This window comes from Charadrius vociferus, unplaced genomic scaffold, assembly GCF_000708025.1.
Source record: "Charadrius vociferus isolate BGI_N301 unplaced genomic scaffold, ASM70802v2 scaffold183, whole genome shotgun sequence".
Classification (NCBI taxonomy): Eukaryota; Metazoa; Chordata; class Aves; order Charadriiformes; family Charadriidae; genus Charadrius; species Charadrius vociferus.
Window position 1 is genome coordinate 3123495 of NW_009648250.1, and position 17295 is coordinate 3140789.

General features: G+C 38.3%; 2 protein-coding genes across 3 annotated transcripts in view; both read right to left on the reverse strand.

The window, feature by feature from the left end:
• Window positions 1–403, reverse strand: part of F2R (coagulation factor II (thrombin) receptor) — an 8300-nt gene extending 7897 nt beyond the window's left edge. Inside the window, exon 1 of the mRNA XM_009884300.1 lies at window positions 322–403. Coding sequence (XP_009882602.1) covers window positions 322–403 — 82 coding nt within the window. The remainder of the gene's footprint in view (window positions 1–321) is intronic.
• A 3664-nt stretch (window positions 404–4067) lies between these two features.
• IQGAP2 (IQ motif containing GTPase activating protein 2) overlaps window positions 4068–17295 on the reverse strand; it is a 108241-nt gene continuing 95013 nt past the window's right edge. Inside the window, exons 27-35 of one of the 2 annotated variants that reach the window (XM_009884247.1) lie at window positions 16551–16683; window positions 13986–14088; window positions 12947–13088; window positions 10048–10135; window positions 8953–9165; window positions 7424–7584; window positions 6457–6588; window positions 5406–5514; window positions 4068–4920 (exon numbers count right to left, since the gene is read on the reverse strand). In XM_009884247.1, coding sequence (XP_009882549.1) covers window positions 4807–4920; window positions 5406–5514; window positions 6457–6588; window positions 7424–7584; window positions 8953–9165; window positions 10048–10135; window positions 12947–13088; window positions 13986–14088; window positions 16551–16683 — 1195 coding nt within the window. In that variant the 3' untranslated portion in view covers window positions 4068–4806. The remainder of the gene's footprint in view (window positions 4921–5405; window positions 5515–6456; window positions 6589–7423; window positions 7585–8952; window positions 9166–10047; window positions 10136–12946; window positions 13089–13985; window positions 14089–16550; window positions 16684–17295) is intronic. The other variant, XM_009884248.1, reaches the window with a different exon arrangement.

A 17295-nucleotide genomic window follows, 5' to 3' on the forward strand; every position in this document is an offset into this window, starting at 1 on the left:
CTGGGAAAGGGGTCGTGGGCTCGGGCGGGGTGAGGAGGAGGTGCAGGACAAAGGGTTGTTCTCAAGGGATCGGTCGGAGCGGCGTTTTACCAAATTTTGTTCGTGCGATCGCCATTGGTAATGCCCCACAGGGGCGTAGTTACGAGGTCTATTGAAACATCTGCGTTGTGCGTAATTGAAAGATCATGCTCATTCGGTAAAGCTGCCTGATGCATGGATCCGCTTTGTGCAAAGTAGACGACTTCAAGCGTGCCTGTATTGCATGGTTTTGGTAAGCTGACTGCTCTGCAAACACAGGACAACCCAAAGGCAACTCCATACCCAGCTTTGCCATCCTCCGGTCCGTCTCTGCAAGACCCCTGAGGAAGTGGTGCCACACTGGGGCTCCAGTGGCACATGCCATGGCCGGGAGGAAAGCTCACACTGTCCTTCTGAGCTGCTTATGAATCAGGAGCTGGTTGAACTTAAACCTACGCGAAAGCTATAGAGGAAAATATTTTGGTAGCTTTGCAGCTATTATGTAGGCTCTTTTCTTTGAAAGTACTTATTCCACTGGTGGTTTTTATTTCTTAGGCCTGTAACGTGGTCGAAAGCTTTACAAGTGGACACTCTTTGGTTTGCTAGGGTATGCTGTCCCATCCTCAATGGTATATCCTTCTGTTTACAGCAATACAGGCAAAAAAAAAAAAGGACGGGCCGGGGGCAGGAGCTCCATTCTGAACTTGTTCATATGTATGAAGTGCCTTTATTACTGCAGAAGCACTGACCTTTGCTCTTAACTGAGTGAAAAACCCATGGAAAATAAATACCCCTGATCGCAAGTACTAGTTCCCAGTAAACTCTAATCTTTGCTCTACGATTTTCTTCCCACAATCCTACCGCTTGCTATGTGTTACAGCACTGTTAAGGCTCTCTGTAATTTGTGTAGAGTGAGGGCAAGTAACAAATACAAGATTTACAGCTGGCCAGCCTTTGCTATGGTTCTGTCATCCCAAACACACTAGGAATCCCACGCGAAACACCTTATACCATTCTTTTTCATTTATTTAGAAAATACATTAATCAGAGATAATTTCCTCTATTTGGAAAGACAAAGCAAAGTTATTCTTGGGCATTTCTGTGGTCTCACAGATCTATAAACATGCCCAAAGGTAAGACTTAAAAATTTCTAAACCCAAAATAGAAGTGAACTCAATGTCAGTCTTAATATAAGCGTGTATTTGTAAATGCTATACCAGACCTTGGAAAAGCGTACATTTTCAGTATTTGTATATCTTAAGTTTCAAGAAGCCTTAACCAGTGGGCCAGTGCTTGAGGGATAAACCAATCTACAGAGTTTGTGAAAGATACGAAGGGAAACTCAGATTGGATCTGAAGGGAGAATCTTAGTTGCTGATATAAGGAACAGCCATAGGGCTATTGTCCTTTCCTCTCCATAAATTAGATTACTGTAAATATAGTGAGTGAATAAAAAAACCCAACCCCATATTTGTTAAATTTTCTGACTGTGTATGGGAACCAAATTTAAGTTAATTTTTGTATCCTGTGGTTACACAAGTCAGCTTGCTACTTCCTCCCTAGATAAACTGATTGTAACAGAGGTGGGGAGTTCATTACTTCTAAAGCTTTTACTAGTTAACGACTTTTTTGATTCTATTTCTTGCACCTTTTTCAGAGATGTTTTTTGGCAGAAGAATGTTGCAGGACAAAACTTTATTCCTCTTAAACATACTAGGTCTACCAAAGCAGCTTACAAGCGTACAATTGCTACATCATTACTATTTGGGGAAGGAGCCATCTTTCTGTTGTTTAATACACTGATTACCCTGGTGCGTGCCTGGGTGGGTGGGTAGTTACAGCTCAAACAGGAAAAGGTTAGAAGCATATATCAGAAGCAAAATCAGGTCTCCAGGAAGAGGGTTTTCTATCTAGTTGTGAACTTTTTGACATGGGATGTGACTGTCGCTTTTTGGATTTGCTGTTAGAGGGAGGTTTGATTGTGTTGCTCTCATATTCTTTTTAAAAAAGAGACAGCTATAGAAGGTTTACAGATAAGTGCAAAGTGAAACAGAGCAAAGCTGTTGCTTGTGATGGTGTTTCTGTCTGCTTGGCCAAAGAAGAAAGATGTTGTTCTGCAATTTTGTGGATCATTTTTGTCTTCAAACCCCCATCAGAATGGACAAGTTCCGAACTAAACTAGGTTAGCTGCCAAACACTCTTAGTCAACTGTAAAGACAAGTGGTAGAAAAACGGGAACTGCAGGGCTAACAGGTTAAGACTATTGGCTATTATAATTTCCTTTCACTGCCTCCAATTTAAGGAAAACAAAACTGAGAGACAGGCAAGTCTTTCAAGGAGAGATGCATTTTCTCCTATGGTGACAACTGATGTGTAGGCTTTATTCAGTTGTGCTGCAGTTTTCTCAGGTTTTGCACCAACAATACAAGTCTTTACACAAGACCATTTCATGAATGAAACTGACTTCATCAAGTCAAATCTAACTATGAAGACCATAAATTGCAAGCTTAGAGCGGCCTCTGAAAAGCCCTTTCTTTTCTGTTGTATTTGGTAGCTGTCAGCAGCATAGGACAGTAGTGGAAGGGCACAGAATTACCTTGCTCAATTGCATGGTTCTTGGTACTACTGTCAATCTTATATTTAGTTAGGAATCATTGTGGTCATTTGTGTTTAGCAGAGTTCATTATTTGTTCAGTGGCAGGGCCCTAAATTGAACTAGTTAATTAAGAAAAAAAAGCTTCTAAAGGGGTTTAAAGAAATTATATGGAAATTACTCTTTGATGTGCACTAGAAGAGCAGAAAGCCCAAGAAATGATTGGAAAAAGTGAGTGCTAGCACGCAGACTGTACCTGTCATACATGTCGTTACCTGGGGACCAAATAAATTTTCTTAAGTGTGTTTATATCAGGAAATAACTGAGGAACACACTGTTCGCATTAGAACTAAGCAGTCACTACACGTGTCAAGTGAGTTACACAAAACAGCACATCCAGGAGTGACTGACTTCCACAAAGCCTGTGGGGCTCGAGCGTGTCTCTCCAGCAGCACTGCAGGCTTTTGACACATTACCTCAAAGGTCTGGTCTGAGGACCAACATCACACCTGTGCAGACTTACCTGCTCAGCTGGAATTTTTCAAAAATATGTAGGGATTAGTCAAGTCTGTTGCAAATAAAAAGGGAAACAAAAGATTGTGAGCTTAATTCACATTCAAGTACAATTCACTTCTCTCCTTTGGAAGTAAAGTCTTTGCTTTCACCTTCCCATCCAGCTATTTTAAGCAAACTACAGGTATTAATACTGCAGCATTTATGTCATGTTAAAATGGCTTATACATAACTAGCTAGAAGAAAAAGGAAGCACACAGGAGCTGTTTATCTTTTAATTAGGGATATTAGCTGTTTAAAAGTAGTTAAGTGTTTGAATTTTATGCCATGCATAAATTAATGTGTCTAGCAAGTGTAATCATTTTTTCAGCTTGTGTAATACCACAGGTCAGTATACCAACTGAACTCACAGTCTGTGTATCTGCCACTGACTCTACATTGTTTTATTTCACCTTCAGAATGTTTAGTATTTGTTTTAGTATTTAGTACTTGTTTAGTATTTGCTTTTACAATGCCTTCCCAGAATGCCTCACTGTCCATCTTTTAAAGTGTCTGCCACTAGGAAAGTGACAGTAGGAAATATTTTCTCTTGATTTATGTATTTATCACATTACCTACTGTACACAGTTTTGTTCTGTAGATATGATTGGTAGTTCATCAGCAAAGCATGTTCAGTGGCATAAGGGCCATGAAGTTTTCACTGCTAAGCAACCTTCCCAAAGTGTACTGTGAGGACAATCAAGCTTAATTAGATTCAATTTTATAAAAACACTGAAAGAAGTTCTTTCACTGCCATCTGGATTGCTGCTTTAGTGACTCTCTTAAATGAAATTTAGGAACCAAGCCAGTTTAATCAGGTAATGTTTATTTTACATAGAACAATCTCCAAAGAATATTTAAAAAACCAATCTAAATACTGATTTTATTGCATTTATTTTCTTACAAAAAAAGACAGACAGGCACAATTTATGTATTCAAATACTTCAAACTGAACAGCAACTGTTCACTGTTCAGATTCCCCAATACCACTCCAAAGGCTGTGAAAGTAGAAAATGTCATTTTACAGGAGGCAGTAGTGCATTTAGGAATGAATCACAAAATATATTTTTGTACAGTAAGACGTTATTGTCACTTTATAATTACCTATAAAAATTTTTGAATTGCACAATAAGTTTGCTTTACAATTGACAACTGCCAGAAAAATAGGCTTAGTATGTAACTAAATATTTGCTCAAACTATCCCTTAGAAACAAATTAGGATTTCTTTTGGTATATGACATGCTTAAAGTCTAATAAGAACTATATTATGTATCTGAGGTCATTTAGAAATGTTTTAATAGGAAGAGGTTTATATATTCAACTAAAATCAATTTCTGCCTACCTTAAAATCCATACAACCACAATAGCTGAGTGTCCTAAACAATATTTTGATTTGAAAGTACCAACACCAATGAAATCTGAAACTGTTTAAATTAATCTATTTCCTATTTTTCTGCTTCATTATCAATGCTGAAAAGGCACTGTGTACATTCCTCTGAACATTTGGTGTTTTAGGGATTTTTTTTTTTTTTTAAAGTTAAAAAGCCTCCAATGACAAAACTTCAAGCAAATGTTTAAGAGCTAAAAAATACTGAATAGACTTCCCACTGATGGATGCAGTCCATGATATCTGGTGAAGACACTCATTTTCCATAGAACTTCTTATTCAACAAGAATATGAGCAAATTAACATTCACTTTAGCTTTGTCGAACATCCTCATTACAGCCACACCTTCATACTGCATCTGAAGCAAATCCTGTAGTCAGAAATAAAATTATTAGTCTCTGAATCCATACCTGACAGCGACAACATGGGGTCATTTTCATCATGTGATAACCATCTCAAACTCCAGGGCCTTCACAATTTAAACAATTACAAGCAACGATTGGATAGATGTAGAAAGCATTACATGTCCTCTAGATCCCAAATTGTAGGCTGTCAGGAACAGCAAACCAGAAGAAATACCGTTTTCTGTATGTTTTCATTTTCTCTTGGTATCTGCTGCTTGCCACTGAACTAATGTGGTAATTTGGTTTCATGCAGTTGCCCTAATATAAATGTTAACCCAGCTCAGTGTCCAGCATCCTAGGGAAGTTATGTAGTTATTCCCCACAGGATCTGCTGCTCTGTGCTGATTGAATAGTTCATGAATAGTTATAAAAACCCCAAGTCTGAAATAGTTTATATTTAGAGGCAATGCAACTGTGACTATGTAGCAAAGTAACAAAATTCAAACTCTACCTGGAAGTGGAGCTGCACTTTTTCCATCTCAACCCCCAAAAATTTTGCTTTGATTTCAAAGTCGCCCACTTCTTCTCCAGGTGTGATATCAAACATCACATTCTTAAACCTCGAAACAAAAAGAAGGGTAATTGATTATGTATGCTGTGCAGTTTTACATAGCCCAGAGAAAGTTTTGGGGAAAAAGCCTGCAGAACACAAAAGAACTTTGACTATAAGCAGCGTAAATGGTGTCAAATGAACCACACCATACCTGCTGCAATGTCTTCTTGGAGACTTTCTGGTCTTTCCAATATGGTGTATTCCATGCTGTGTATGGAATATAAAGCTCTCAAGTCTTTTATGTTGGAAAAAATAGTGGGCTGTGGGAAGTTCTGAAAACAAAGATAACCAAGTGTCCACAGCATAGGAACAGGGCAGACAGACTTTCATTCTGCCATGCCTGAGTGTCTCCTTCCAGGTGCGTATACGTTCTTCCCTGGCTTCAGATTGCCTCATGTGGCTTCCTCTGCCTGATGAACGCACTTGGAAAAAAATTGCAACCTGGTAAACTTTTTGCCATGCAGAAGACAGATGGAGGGGTGCAGAGGATGGAAATTTTTTTTTCCACTACAGTGGCCTCAATATGGATAGATACAAAAGGGATGTTAAACCAACCCATCCGTTCACCTTGCCGTAAGTGAGGAAGTGCAGAAAACCAGGTGTTTTCTCAGTTATATGAAAGTGATTGGTCAGTAAACAAAAAAAAAAAAAAAAGAACTGCTTAACAAGTCAGTCATTAGCAGTGAGTGTGCTTTCGGACTTGTACTGGTTCCATCTCAGCTAATGCCAAAACAGGCTCGTTCAAATATTTTCCCAAGCAATCATATAGCAAGGTACAAGGGATAAAAATGAATTATGACAATTAGGCTTTATCATTCTTCTGAAAGTAGAGGTCTGAGGTAATTTTAGGCGTGGCACAGGAAATCGCAAAGATTCTTTTAAGAAAAGCCAGGCCCCTGAAGCAGCTGTTGATTAGAAAGTGCTCTGAATTGTTTTATTCCACACTTACTGGTTGGTTTGAAGATCTTCAATTTCTAAGATGACACCTTTTTCATGCAGTCTTGCAGCTGTGTACTTTAATGAGGCCTGCTTCAGTTTTTTGCTTCCCTTCACCTCCTCTTTTCCATCTAGTTTAATTGACCTCCTTGAATTTCTGGGAAGAGAACAAGAAAAATAGCTTTTGATTTATCTTCAACTAGTCTTCTAGACATATTTAGCTTTCCTTTACTCTTGCCTTCTTGAACTCCTATCAAACAGAATTAACATTCAAAACAAATTTAAGAATTAGAGGGATTTTTTTTGTAGACAGTGAATAGTCTAAACATTTTGGCAATGATTTTGAATCAACATTTTTTAGTGCTTGTTCAAACTCTATTGTGAACCCTGATCCAAAAGAGTCCACCATCATTGCTTTAAAATAGCAATTTGTAAGCATACGGCGACATAGGTGTTAAATAAGATTGGCCATTAAGAGTTCATTTTTAGGTCAATGAGGTATGCACTGGAAAAGCTCCTGTTCATGTCACTAAACTGTTTTCATTTTGACACTTCAATGGCACTGGCAGGGAAGCTTGCTCTTGAGTAACTGCATCATACCTGAAAAGTAAAATTTTTTAGCCATTTATTTCCCGCCTTTCCACTCTAAAGGCCCAATGCTTTTAATGAAGGAAGAAAATCAATAATTACTTCCCAAAGCTGCATGACTTCAAAGTATGCTAATGGGTCTGCGAAGTAGCACCAATTAAATATGTTGAAAACACATATACATCTCAGGCCTCTTTCTGTAAGGCAGCTTTAGATAATTGCAAGACTTTACTTTTCAGGTTTTGACTCAGGTCACAGTGACAAATCGCATGGACTTTTAATCTGCGGATTGTCAGTCTGGTGGAGTTGAAACTTTCAAGTTCAGAGTAACAGCTGCTCTCCTTCCTGATAAAACACACTGAAATATTAAAAGACAAGAAGGTTCAACTCACTTTCTTGTTAAGTTGTCTAAACAAGTTTTTATATAGGTGTTGTAGTAATTAATTTGTTCTTCATAAAATGCTGTCTTGGAGTTAAGTGCATTCAAAGTCTGCTGGAGTTTCACTAGTTCAGCTTTTCGATGATGTCTGTATCTTCTTTGATTCCGGATATCCTAAATAAATTAATGTAACTGGTTTATTAATTTGATAGTTTAAAAAGTCACAGGTTATTACCATTCAAATCTGTAATTACACAACCTGACTTAATTACTGGAAGAAAGCATGAACTGTCATGTTAGCTCTTACACGCACAGTAACTGTAGTGAGTATGACAGTTCGCGTGACTGTGTGGAGGACAACAATCGGGTTGCTACTCATGTGTACAAGTGGCGGTATCTTAAACTCTGCTATGGTGCCCAGGGCAGGGCAGACACAGAAGTCATAAGGAAGACGTCGTCTTCATGCTATAAATGGAAGCTTTCTCACAGATATTTGGCTGGTGAGAGGCCTAAGAAATGAGAGCTTGGGCTTCTACTAGGCAGGAACGAGGTACTGCTGAACTACAGCTTGGGTTGAATGAAGGTAATGGTTGAGGTGAGGTGGTTGAAGGTGAAAGCAACTTTCAGTCCTAAGGCTCATCTAAATCTTCAGATTGTCTTAATGGTTTAACACAAAGCATCTGGGCTAAGAAATAGGAAATAAAAAAGAATGGGGCACTGAACATACATGTAGAATGTTTTTGTCTCAAGTAGAAGCACATGCAGACACCTGGACTGAGCAGGAATTTGCAATGGCATTTCAAAGTAGGTGCAATGTGGCATAATTATATTAGAGACTTAGCTCACATGAGTAATTTACTCATATATTCAAATATATTTGCAACTTTTAAAAAATACTGTAATACGTAAATCACTCATGAGCTATGAGTAATTTACTCACGAGTAATTAAAGGTAATCCAACATTACTCATGAGTAATTAAAGATAATCCAATACACGAAGATTTTTTACAGCCAGCATTGGGCGTGGATTTGGAACAGGATTTGCCAATTTGTGCACATCAGGCCAGGTGCTTTATCAACCCCAGGATGGGCACTGCATTGGCCCACTGTTCTGCTTGTGCCCTGCCCAACCAGTGCCAAGTCAGTGTTAATACCAAGCAGAGAATGTTTTGGGTTAAGTCTTTTTAAACCTTACTAAGACCACATTAATTATCAATTGAAACACTGATGGGTAGTTCTGACTCATTTTAAAGGATAAAAAGCTATATTGAAACACATTGTACCGGAGAAGTTAAAATAATATCAGTATCAAATATGGGTAATAAAGTCTACAAGTGTACATTATTCAGTTCAGGTGATTATGCATGAGAGTACTGTCTTTCACTTATTTTGTTAGCAAACAGAGGATTTGTTTCTTATGTAGATACTTCAGCAATGTAGTGTAGCATTCTCTGGGAAATGTGTATTGTACATCTAGCTGGAATGGATTTAGGCTAGATGCCTAAAAAATATCAATATACAGGAAGGTACGCTCCATTTACCTTAGCTATCTCATTTATAATTTCTTGGTACTTAGTTGCTGAAGACACTAGTCCTGCTTGTTCCAATGTCCGGAGATTTCTCTGAATTTTCCTTTTCTTTTGTTCTATAGGTAGCTGCCCATCTTCAAAAATAGACTTACTGTGCTTCATTTTCTCTGGAGTTTTGGAATCTAAGATGGCACGTTTTTCTACAAGTTTCAAGTGCACAGATTCCTAGGTAAAAAAAATAAAATAAATAATCAAGAACAGTTATTTTCCATCTCATGATAACAGCTAAATATTCAAGTATGTTGAATTTTCAAAGGAGATTATAAAGAATCAAGGTACAGGCTTTATTTATATTCTTTTACCACATGATCTGAAAGTGGTCCATTTACTATGCCTTTTGACATATCTTAAATAACTAATCACAACACCTAGAAGTGTATTTCAGTTATTCAAAATGTGTCTAAAAAATCAGCCAGACGACTATGACTTCAATGACTTCACTTAGTTGTGGGAGACTGTCCAGATCTCACAGGTGTCCCCCACATATGCACACACTGAGGAAAGTTAAAATGTGCACATTATTGAGCTGTAGCTTTGTGTGTCAGTATCTACAGGGAAGTCTTCAACTTGGAGCTCTTCCCACTCAATTCCCATACCAAGGATAGCAGTTGTTCCCCGGGCAGATGTTTGCTTGTAGTGCTTAAGCAAATAAACAGGTGTCAGGGAACTTGAGTTAAAATACTCAAGTTCATGAGAAAAAAAAAAATCTAGCAGAAAGATTCACCTCAGACTATTTGATTGTATTATAAAATAGGAGAGAAAAGACCCTGTTTTGAAAAAATGTAAAGAAAAAAATATTATAGTTGGGCTAGTTGACAGCAAGACTTCACTTTTCTTTTCCTCTGAAACTGTTACCAATTATACAGTAAAAAAAAATTTGCAAGTCTCACATTTTGAAGGCTCTAGATGTGAATATTCTAAAAACAGCAACAATGATTTCATTGTTATAAAGCAGTGGAGAAAGCTGTCAGAAATCTGTTAAGGCTTTTAAATAGCTATAGTAAAATGCGTACTTTCTTCCCTATTCAGGCGCAGTATAGCACTTACCTGTTGTGCAGTGGCTGGTGTTTCTAATATTTCTAAGAGCGTATCCCCTGCCTGTGTTCGTATCACATCCACAATAAGTCTTTTGGTCCTTTAAAAAAGTGTATTTATAGATATTACAAAAACATTGTTACTGTGTCACTTGTGCATTTCATTTCTTCAACAGTAAAACTAGTGAGGTCCCCATTAATTAAGGTTACTTGGTAATGTTTATGTTTCCTAGCTTTTTATGTTTCAGAGCTTCCATTAATAATGTTGAACATCTGGCTTCTACACAGGTCTGAATAGAGAAACACATACATACTTTTCCCCCTTTTATTTGTGAAAACAGTTAACCAACTAGCACAGTAAAACAAGTACTGTTAACGTAGTAAGAATCAAAGAAACAACTCACATGTGGATTTTAATTATGATCATGACAAAACAGCAGATAGGAATGTAATCTTTGCAAAGCCTGAGCTATGCATGGTTCTATTAAGGGGTGTATTTACTGAAAAAAAGTAGAAATACACTCAGAAGTGCTGAACTTGTAAAGGAATTTTACACCCAACTCAGTGCATTTACACACACCACTTAAGGGCAGATATTTCTCTGGCAGCAGCGGACAAGGAACATTTCCTTGCTAAAAAAGGGAAGCTGCTACACCCTGATATGTAAACCAGTTCTTTTTTTGGTAAGAATTTATCTCATCCCTGCTGCCTCTTTGTCCATAATGCTTCCACGAACATCCTGCTACAGAATTCTGTTAATTTAGAGGACACTGTTACAAATAAGATATAGCTCATTATTCTTAAAAATGAACAGAAACTCAAAGATGTGGCTTAAGTTTCCCAGGAAAAATGTCTAAATGTGATGAAGGCTTCTGTGATTAAAAGTCCATGACTTGGTTTAAAATGATGGTTTGCCTATGTACACAGTTGGGGTTTTTGTTGGAGTTTTCAGGAACTAGACGTTCTCATAAAAATGCAATGAAATGGGACAAGAGATTTACTCGTATGCACGCAACATTATCTAAAACCACTGAGTATGTGGGTATGATCCAGGTTTACACAGAAGGGGCAGCAAGGTAGGAATGACCGACAGCACAGGCGGACCTGAAGCCCTGCATGAAGGGAAGCACTGGAGCACTCCTAACTCCATGTTAGGAGGCAACCTGCTAAACCTCCTGGAAGCTAGCTTGCCCATGCAGAGCTGCTGTTAACCGCACTGACTGCTTCTAGCACGTTCAACAGCTTCTGAAGGACTGCTGTTAAATGTATATTTCCTTCACAAACTCTCCTGGAAACCCCTCCAGTTTTCCAGGAAATAAACTAAACCCAAACCAAAACTAGAGAGAGTTCCTAAGGTTGGTTCACTTGGGCTACGTCAACACATTGCTTTCTCTGACACAACCTTCATCAGTGTTTGGTGGTCACCACCACAGTCTACATGAACACGCGCGGGCCAACATTACCGTTTAATGCACAGCCTTAGCAACAGGGTCTGATATGGCTGATAAGACACGAGGCGTGTTTCCTCTTCCTCTCCCCGTGTACCAAACCTGCTCAGCTCTGTTGTTTTCCAGGAACGCCCCACTTGGGGCAGGATGCCTCCCCCTTCACATGCCACTTGGCATTCGGCACCTGCGCACTCAAACTGGGCACCTTACATAGAGCCCTCTAAACAAGGGTACCAGCAAGTCTTAGGATTCTCTGCAGAAGCTGGAATACCAAGTAACTAACACAGTTTTGATTTGACATTGTCATTGCAGTCCCTTTAGTTTAGATCTCACGTTCTATTTGATAACAAGTTACAGGAAAACCTTCAGTGTATTCTTGTTTAAGATTCAGATCAAATATGCGCAATTACGATGGAATACTTTTAGGATAAGTAGCAGTAATAGTATTCTTGCACTTAAAAATCAGGGTTTTTCCAGACTTCAGTCACTTACAGCTTTTATAGAAATAGCTATAATGGCTGTAGTAAGTAGTGCAAAGAACTTTCTTCAGAAGTAAAACTTCACGTTACCTGATAAATTCAGTTTACTGATTTTTGATTTGGAAAAAGAAATAGTAACAGATTAGAGTTGAATTACAGCCTGTATCTACACTCCTGTTACTTGCAAAGGTGTAAAATCCTTGTGCTGTATTTCCCTTTAAAGCGGCCTTCTAACCTTCACACTTGTGGGGTAAAAATAAGCCTAGTAATAGAGGAGAGGAGCATCCTATTCCTCCTTGTTCAGGAAGCACCAGGATTTTAATAAGCCAACCCTTATTCTAGACAGTTTGAAGTAACTTCAAAAGAGGGCTGCCAATACTTTGGTACTAAGTGCTTTTACAAAAATATTTTTGAATATAAAGTGACCTACACCCCAGGGTATCTTTGAAGCCGTTTCCCAATTTGCTCACCAAATAGAGGAAACATCATTTTCTTCCCCTGGATAAAAGCATGCACTATTCTTGCTGAAGTGACAGTCACATCCTGTTCAAACCCTGGATGGCAGTAGGTCAGGGAAGTGTTTTTCTTTGAGGGGGAGGAGAGGACAGTGTGACACTGTCCATCCCTTACAAGGTTAAACTGCTTTTCTGTGCTGCTTTCCCAAGGCTCTGGTGTTTTAAAGCAGAATGCTTTCAAAACTTCATGGGAAAGCACTTATTACTAGGTTAGATAACAATCCAGTCATGGTCCAAAATGTGAGTGGCAGTATGTTTATCTTTCTGTAAGCTTTCTGGAAGAACTGACAGTTTATCTGACTTTTGCAAACGTTTGAGTAGGGCTGGACACAAACTGGCTTTTTAAAATTGAGTGTGCTCAGTGACTTAAACACACACTTAGGCAGGGCATCAGTGTGGAAGTCGCTTTTTTTTTTTTTTTAATACAAACAAAAAGTATCACCAGAGTGTAGGTTTTGAGCGAAACTTACTTTATCATCAGGCTTTTGAGATCCTGATCTTCACCTTCTCGTAACTCATATTTGCTTGTTAGTGACAGCGAAATCTCTGTTTTCGCAAGTTGATTCAGTGTGCTTTCCCTGTTGGGGTCACTGGGATCAACAGCTCCTTCCCCTGTAAGGAAACATCTTTTACTTCAAGTTTGCCAACTTTCCCATGATTCAATGCATGAAGCGAACAGGAATCTAGATAAATCACTAAGTCATCAGAAATATTAAGTTCATTAAATACCATGCCTATTCCTACCATTTAGAAGTGGTCTTTTTTGGACATTGATCAAAACCATAAGCCAGCAATTTATAAGCCTGGTTAGAATATTTTGGAAACACCACCAATTCTTCCTTTCCAAGCTACTGGTGTGCAAGAGATTCACACGTCTTCTTCTCAAAGAAGAATACAAACAGTTTAACATATTTTGTCTTAACATGCATTGATAGTGCAAAATGAAAGAGTAGCAGCTATGTTAACAGGCTATTTAATTGGAAGCTGGTATTATCTGTGACATCCTAGCTACTTTGTAAACAGTTCACATCTTACTACAGTTAAGGCAAATTAAATACCAGTCACATTTACGAGAAAGTTGAAAGAAATAAATTTGTGTTATTTTTAAAACTTTTTTTACAATTTTATAATTAAGTGTCAAAATAAAAAATGTCGGTTTTCAGAAATCTCCATGTACTTTTTGTAAGTTTCTAGCCAACACTAGCAAATCTTAAGGTCAGGTTATTAAAAGTTACTTGTTTTCTGCCTGCAATTTGAGCACAACTGGATCATTCCGCTCAAAACGTTATTAGTTTTTGGATTTTGAATCACATCATTAGTCTTTGGAGTGAACATTGCCACTAGAAGAAGTTTCAGCTATGAGGAGCGATGTTACAGAATTGTTCAGGAAAGAATTCTATAGTAAATGAAGAAGCTGTCACTGTGAGAGATACATGACTGTTTAAATGAGGCCCCCATTTAATCGTGCCCCTAGAGTGAAGTTGACCATGAAGGCGAAGAACAGCATACCAAGGAAGGACTCTACATCAGGAACAGGTCCCAGCCCTTCCAGCAGTTCGTTCAGCAGGTCATTCGGCTCAGTGGCAATGGCATCCTGGTGTTCTAATAGCAGCTAAAAACAAATGTAAATTAAGTCATCATCCAAGAAAAGCATTCCCAGTGTCTTTTTACTTTAAAATAAATCTGGAGACTGAACACAGACCTAGTGTAATCAAGATTATGGAGGACCCAAGGCAGGGAGCATTCTCAGTTCTGGACTATGAGTTTAGCATTGCTCTTGTTGCAGGACAGCTTGCCATGCTGCTCCGGCAATTCTCTGGAGTGCTGAATATCAGAGCTGAGCATAAGTTTAAGATTTGCCTTTAGGACTAACAAAGTGTTAAAGAGTAAAGGGCAATAATCCTAAGCAGAGCATTTCAGTGCTGCATGTTGAACTAAGCACACAAAGGAGTGAAGACAGGGTTGGTCATCCATAGAAAGATACCTATTTTCTGTATATCCATTCCAGTAGCTTATAATAGCATCAGTGATACCTTTCAGAAATAGCTATATTGTGTAAGTGAGAAACCAACTGTGCAGCACCTGCTGCACAATTTTTAATAGACTTGGAAGTTGTAGGAAATTTGTGAACATACTCACAATAACTTCCATTGCACTTGGGTACATTCTCAAAACTTTAAGCCACAGAAATACTGGTAAGCCAAGTCAATAAAGAGCATGAACAGGGCAGTAACAATTTCTTGAAAACAGGATTTAGCTATCTGTGAGAAAAGTAACCTCATGCTGAGTTAGATAAAGCCAGCAGCATTGGTGACCGCTGGGTTCAACCCATGTCTAGTAAAGAATGCACTTACAAGACAGAAGTTAACATTATAAGCCCATAACCATTAACTTGTTTTAAACAAGTTTCTCTCTTACACGCAGCAGCTACTGCAGACAGTGCGTAGCGTTGACTATGATATTGTGAGAACCGCTGGGAAACACTATGTGTACTGATTACAACTCCACCGTGCTTGATGCCATGCTATACAAGCACAGAATGAAAAAGACATTCACAGGACAAAGTCTTTGAGGTGAGGGCAAGAGATAAATGGGGAAGCACAAAAAACACAAAGCTGATGAATCCAATAGATCCCTCATTCCAGCTACATCATACAGAGATGTGCAATGAAAATTAAGCTTAGGCAAGTGCCACAGGAGATGATGACAGAGGGCAGATCTGAGAACTTTTTCCTGAAGCTGAGCTACACATGACAACAGACAAAATGTTTATGCATCTGCTGTTATTCAGACTAATTATTTTTTTTCTAAGCCATATGACCGGAACAGAAAGTTTAATTTAAACTTGCAGGGAAGGTACAGTGGGAAAAGACAACTTGGATGAAGGCTCAGGCTCTCAGAGGAGGTTTGGTGGAAGAGGTGGCATGGGACTAGGAGGATCACCTGGTAAATACACTGCATGCAGATAATGTATGGTCTTCAGACCTAATCGCTTGCTGCTTCTAGGCAGACAAGTGTGCGTAGTCATGTTATAAAAAAAGACTATCTTCTTGACCTTCTTTGTCTGGCAATTTACTTTCATTAAATGACTTCATATTTTATAGAGTATTTTATTGGCTAATATAAAATGGCATAGTATTACTTAGTCACATTAGGATCAAATAACATATTGGACGTACAACAGACCCACTAAAGGGAATATTTGACCAAGACTAGTGTTTAAATGTAACCACTGATCATAAACATGCATGTATAGGTCTATGCCTTAAAAAATTAAAAGAAATAGGCAGAAAGACAATCCAGCGAATATGTTTTTAGCAGACTAGGCTATTAGTTTTCACTTGAATAAGGCTAACTTGTATTGTGGTGTGATGGGAATTGGGTATTCTACCTTTTCCATAGTGTATCTGGCAATATTTGTGGGAGGTCCTTTGTGGGGTTTTATTGGGGGAGGGGGGTGCTCTCCAGGAGTGGGCAGGACAGTTTGCAAGACAGGAAACATAGTAATATCCCAGCTTTAGAAGCACCATGTGGTAGACATTCAACTTACACCCTAATGAGTCATACTGCAGACTGCAGTTAATCTGTTCTTTACCCATGATAAAGAACTGGCAGGATGCCACAGCTTCAGTCCATCTAAATCAAGACATTTGCATCTGCTTCCAACAAAACACATGACAGAATGCCAGAGTCACAAAATACTCTGAATTTTCTTCTATTCCCGGAGTCAAAGGAACTTCTTCAAATTGGTCTCACTTTCTTAGCCAAGACAGGAAAGTATTTGTAAGTATAAATAAGTTAGAAATGTCATACTAGATGAGAACAAAAAAGTTCATCCCTCCCATCATAAAATGTTACGGTCTAATTGTTATTCAAGATGATGCTTTTACGTGGGAGCAGTTGCCCTGGAAAAATAAAATCTAATACTCAAGTCCAGACCATTTCAGAGATGAACTGAAGAAATTATTTCAAAAGGAAGAACGAACATTAAGCCTTCCCCAGAGAGTGTTTGTTTTAAGTATTTCATAATCTATACACTTTAATCTGTTGACCAGTATATTTTCATTGACTTACTGAATGGGTATTGATAATTTCTTCAATGGAGATATATATGACAGGTTTGCTAAGGGTCACCATGTCAGAGTATTCATCGATATTGAATTTCTCCTCTGGTTCAGGAACATCACAGGCTGCTTGAAAAAAATTCCTAAGAGAAAATGAGAAAAACTTCAATTATTGTCCCTTATAAACTCACTTTAGCTAGCCTGTAAAAAAAAAAAAAAACAAAAACAAAACAACCACCACGATCAAGTCTTTGACATATGTTATATTTCTCTTATAACCTGCAATCGACACCCAGTGTTTGAAGCGGCCTTTTGGAGGCAACACATTTGCGTGTCAGTACAAATGACGAAGTGTTCCACCTTTCCTGGACAGCTGGTGGAAGATTGTTTTAAAGGTAAACTTTTTTGTTCTTATTCAACAAGAAGTGATTACTCGGTAAATTTTAAATGCTTAGAGAAGTCTGTATTTAATGCTGTAGGTATTGTGAAATGATTTCCACAGAAAGACTCTCCAATTTTTTGAAGGCACTTTGTATTATAAAGTGTGCTGAGAAGAAATTATTTGAAATAGTTGCACAACATTACCACTTGGCCTGCAAACGTTTAAATAGCTGATACTCAGAAATTGAGCTGCTCAAAATGACAGAAAATGTGGTATTGTTTATAAATGCAAGAATCTTGAGGGGAAAAAATACAAAGTATGGTGGAAGTGTGACTTCATATGACTAGCACATACATGAGCTGAGACTTGCTTC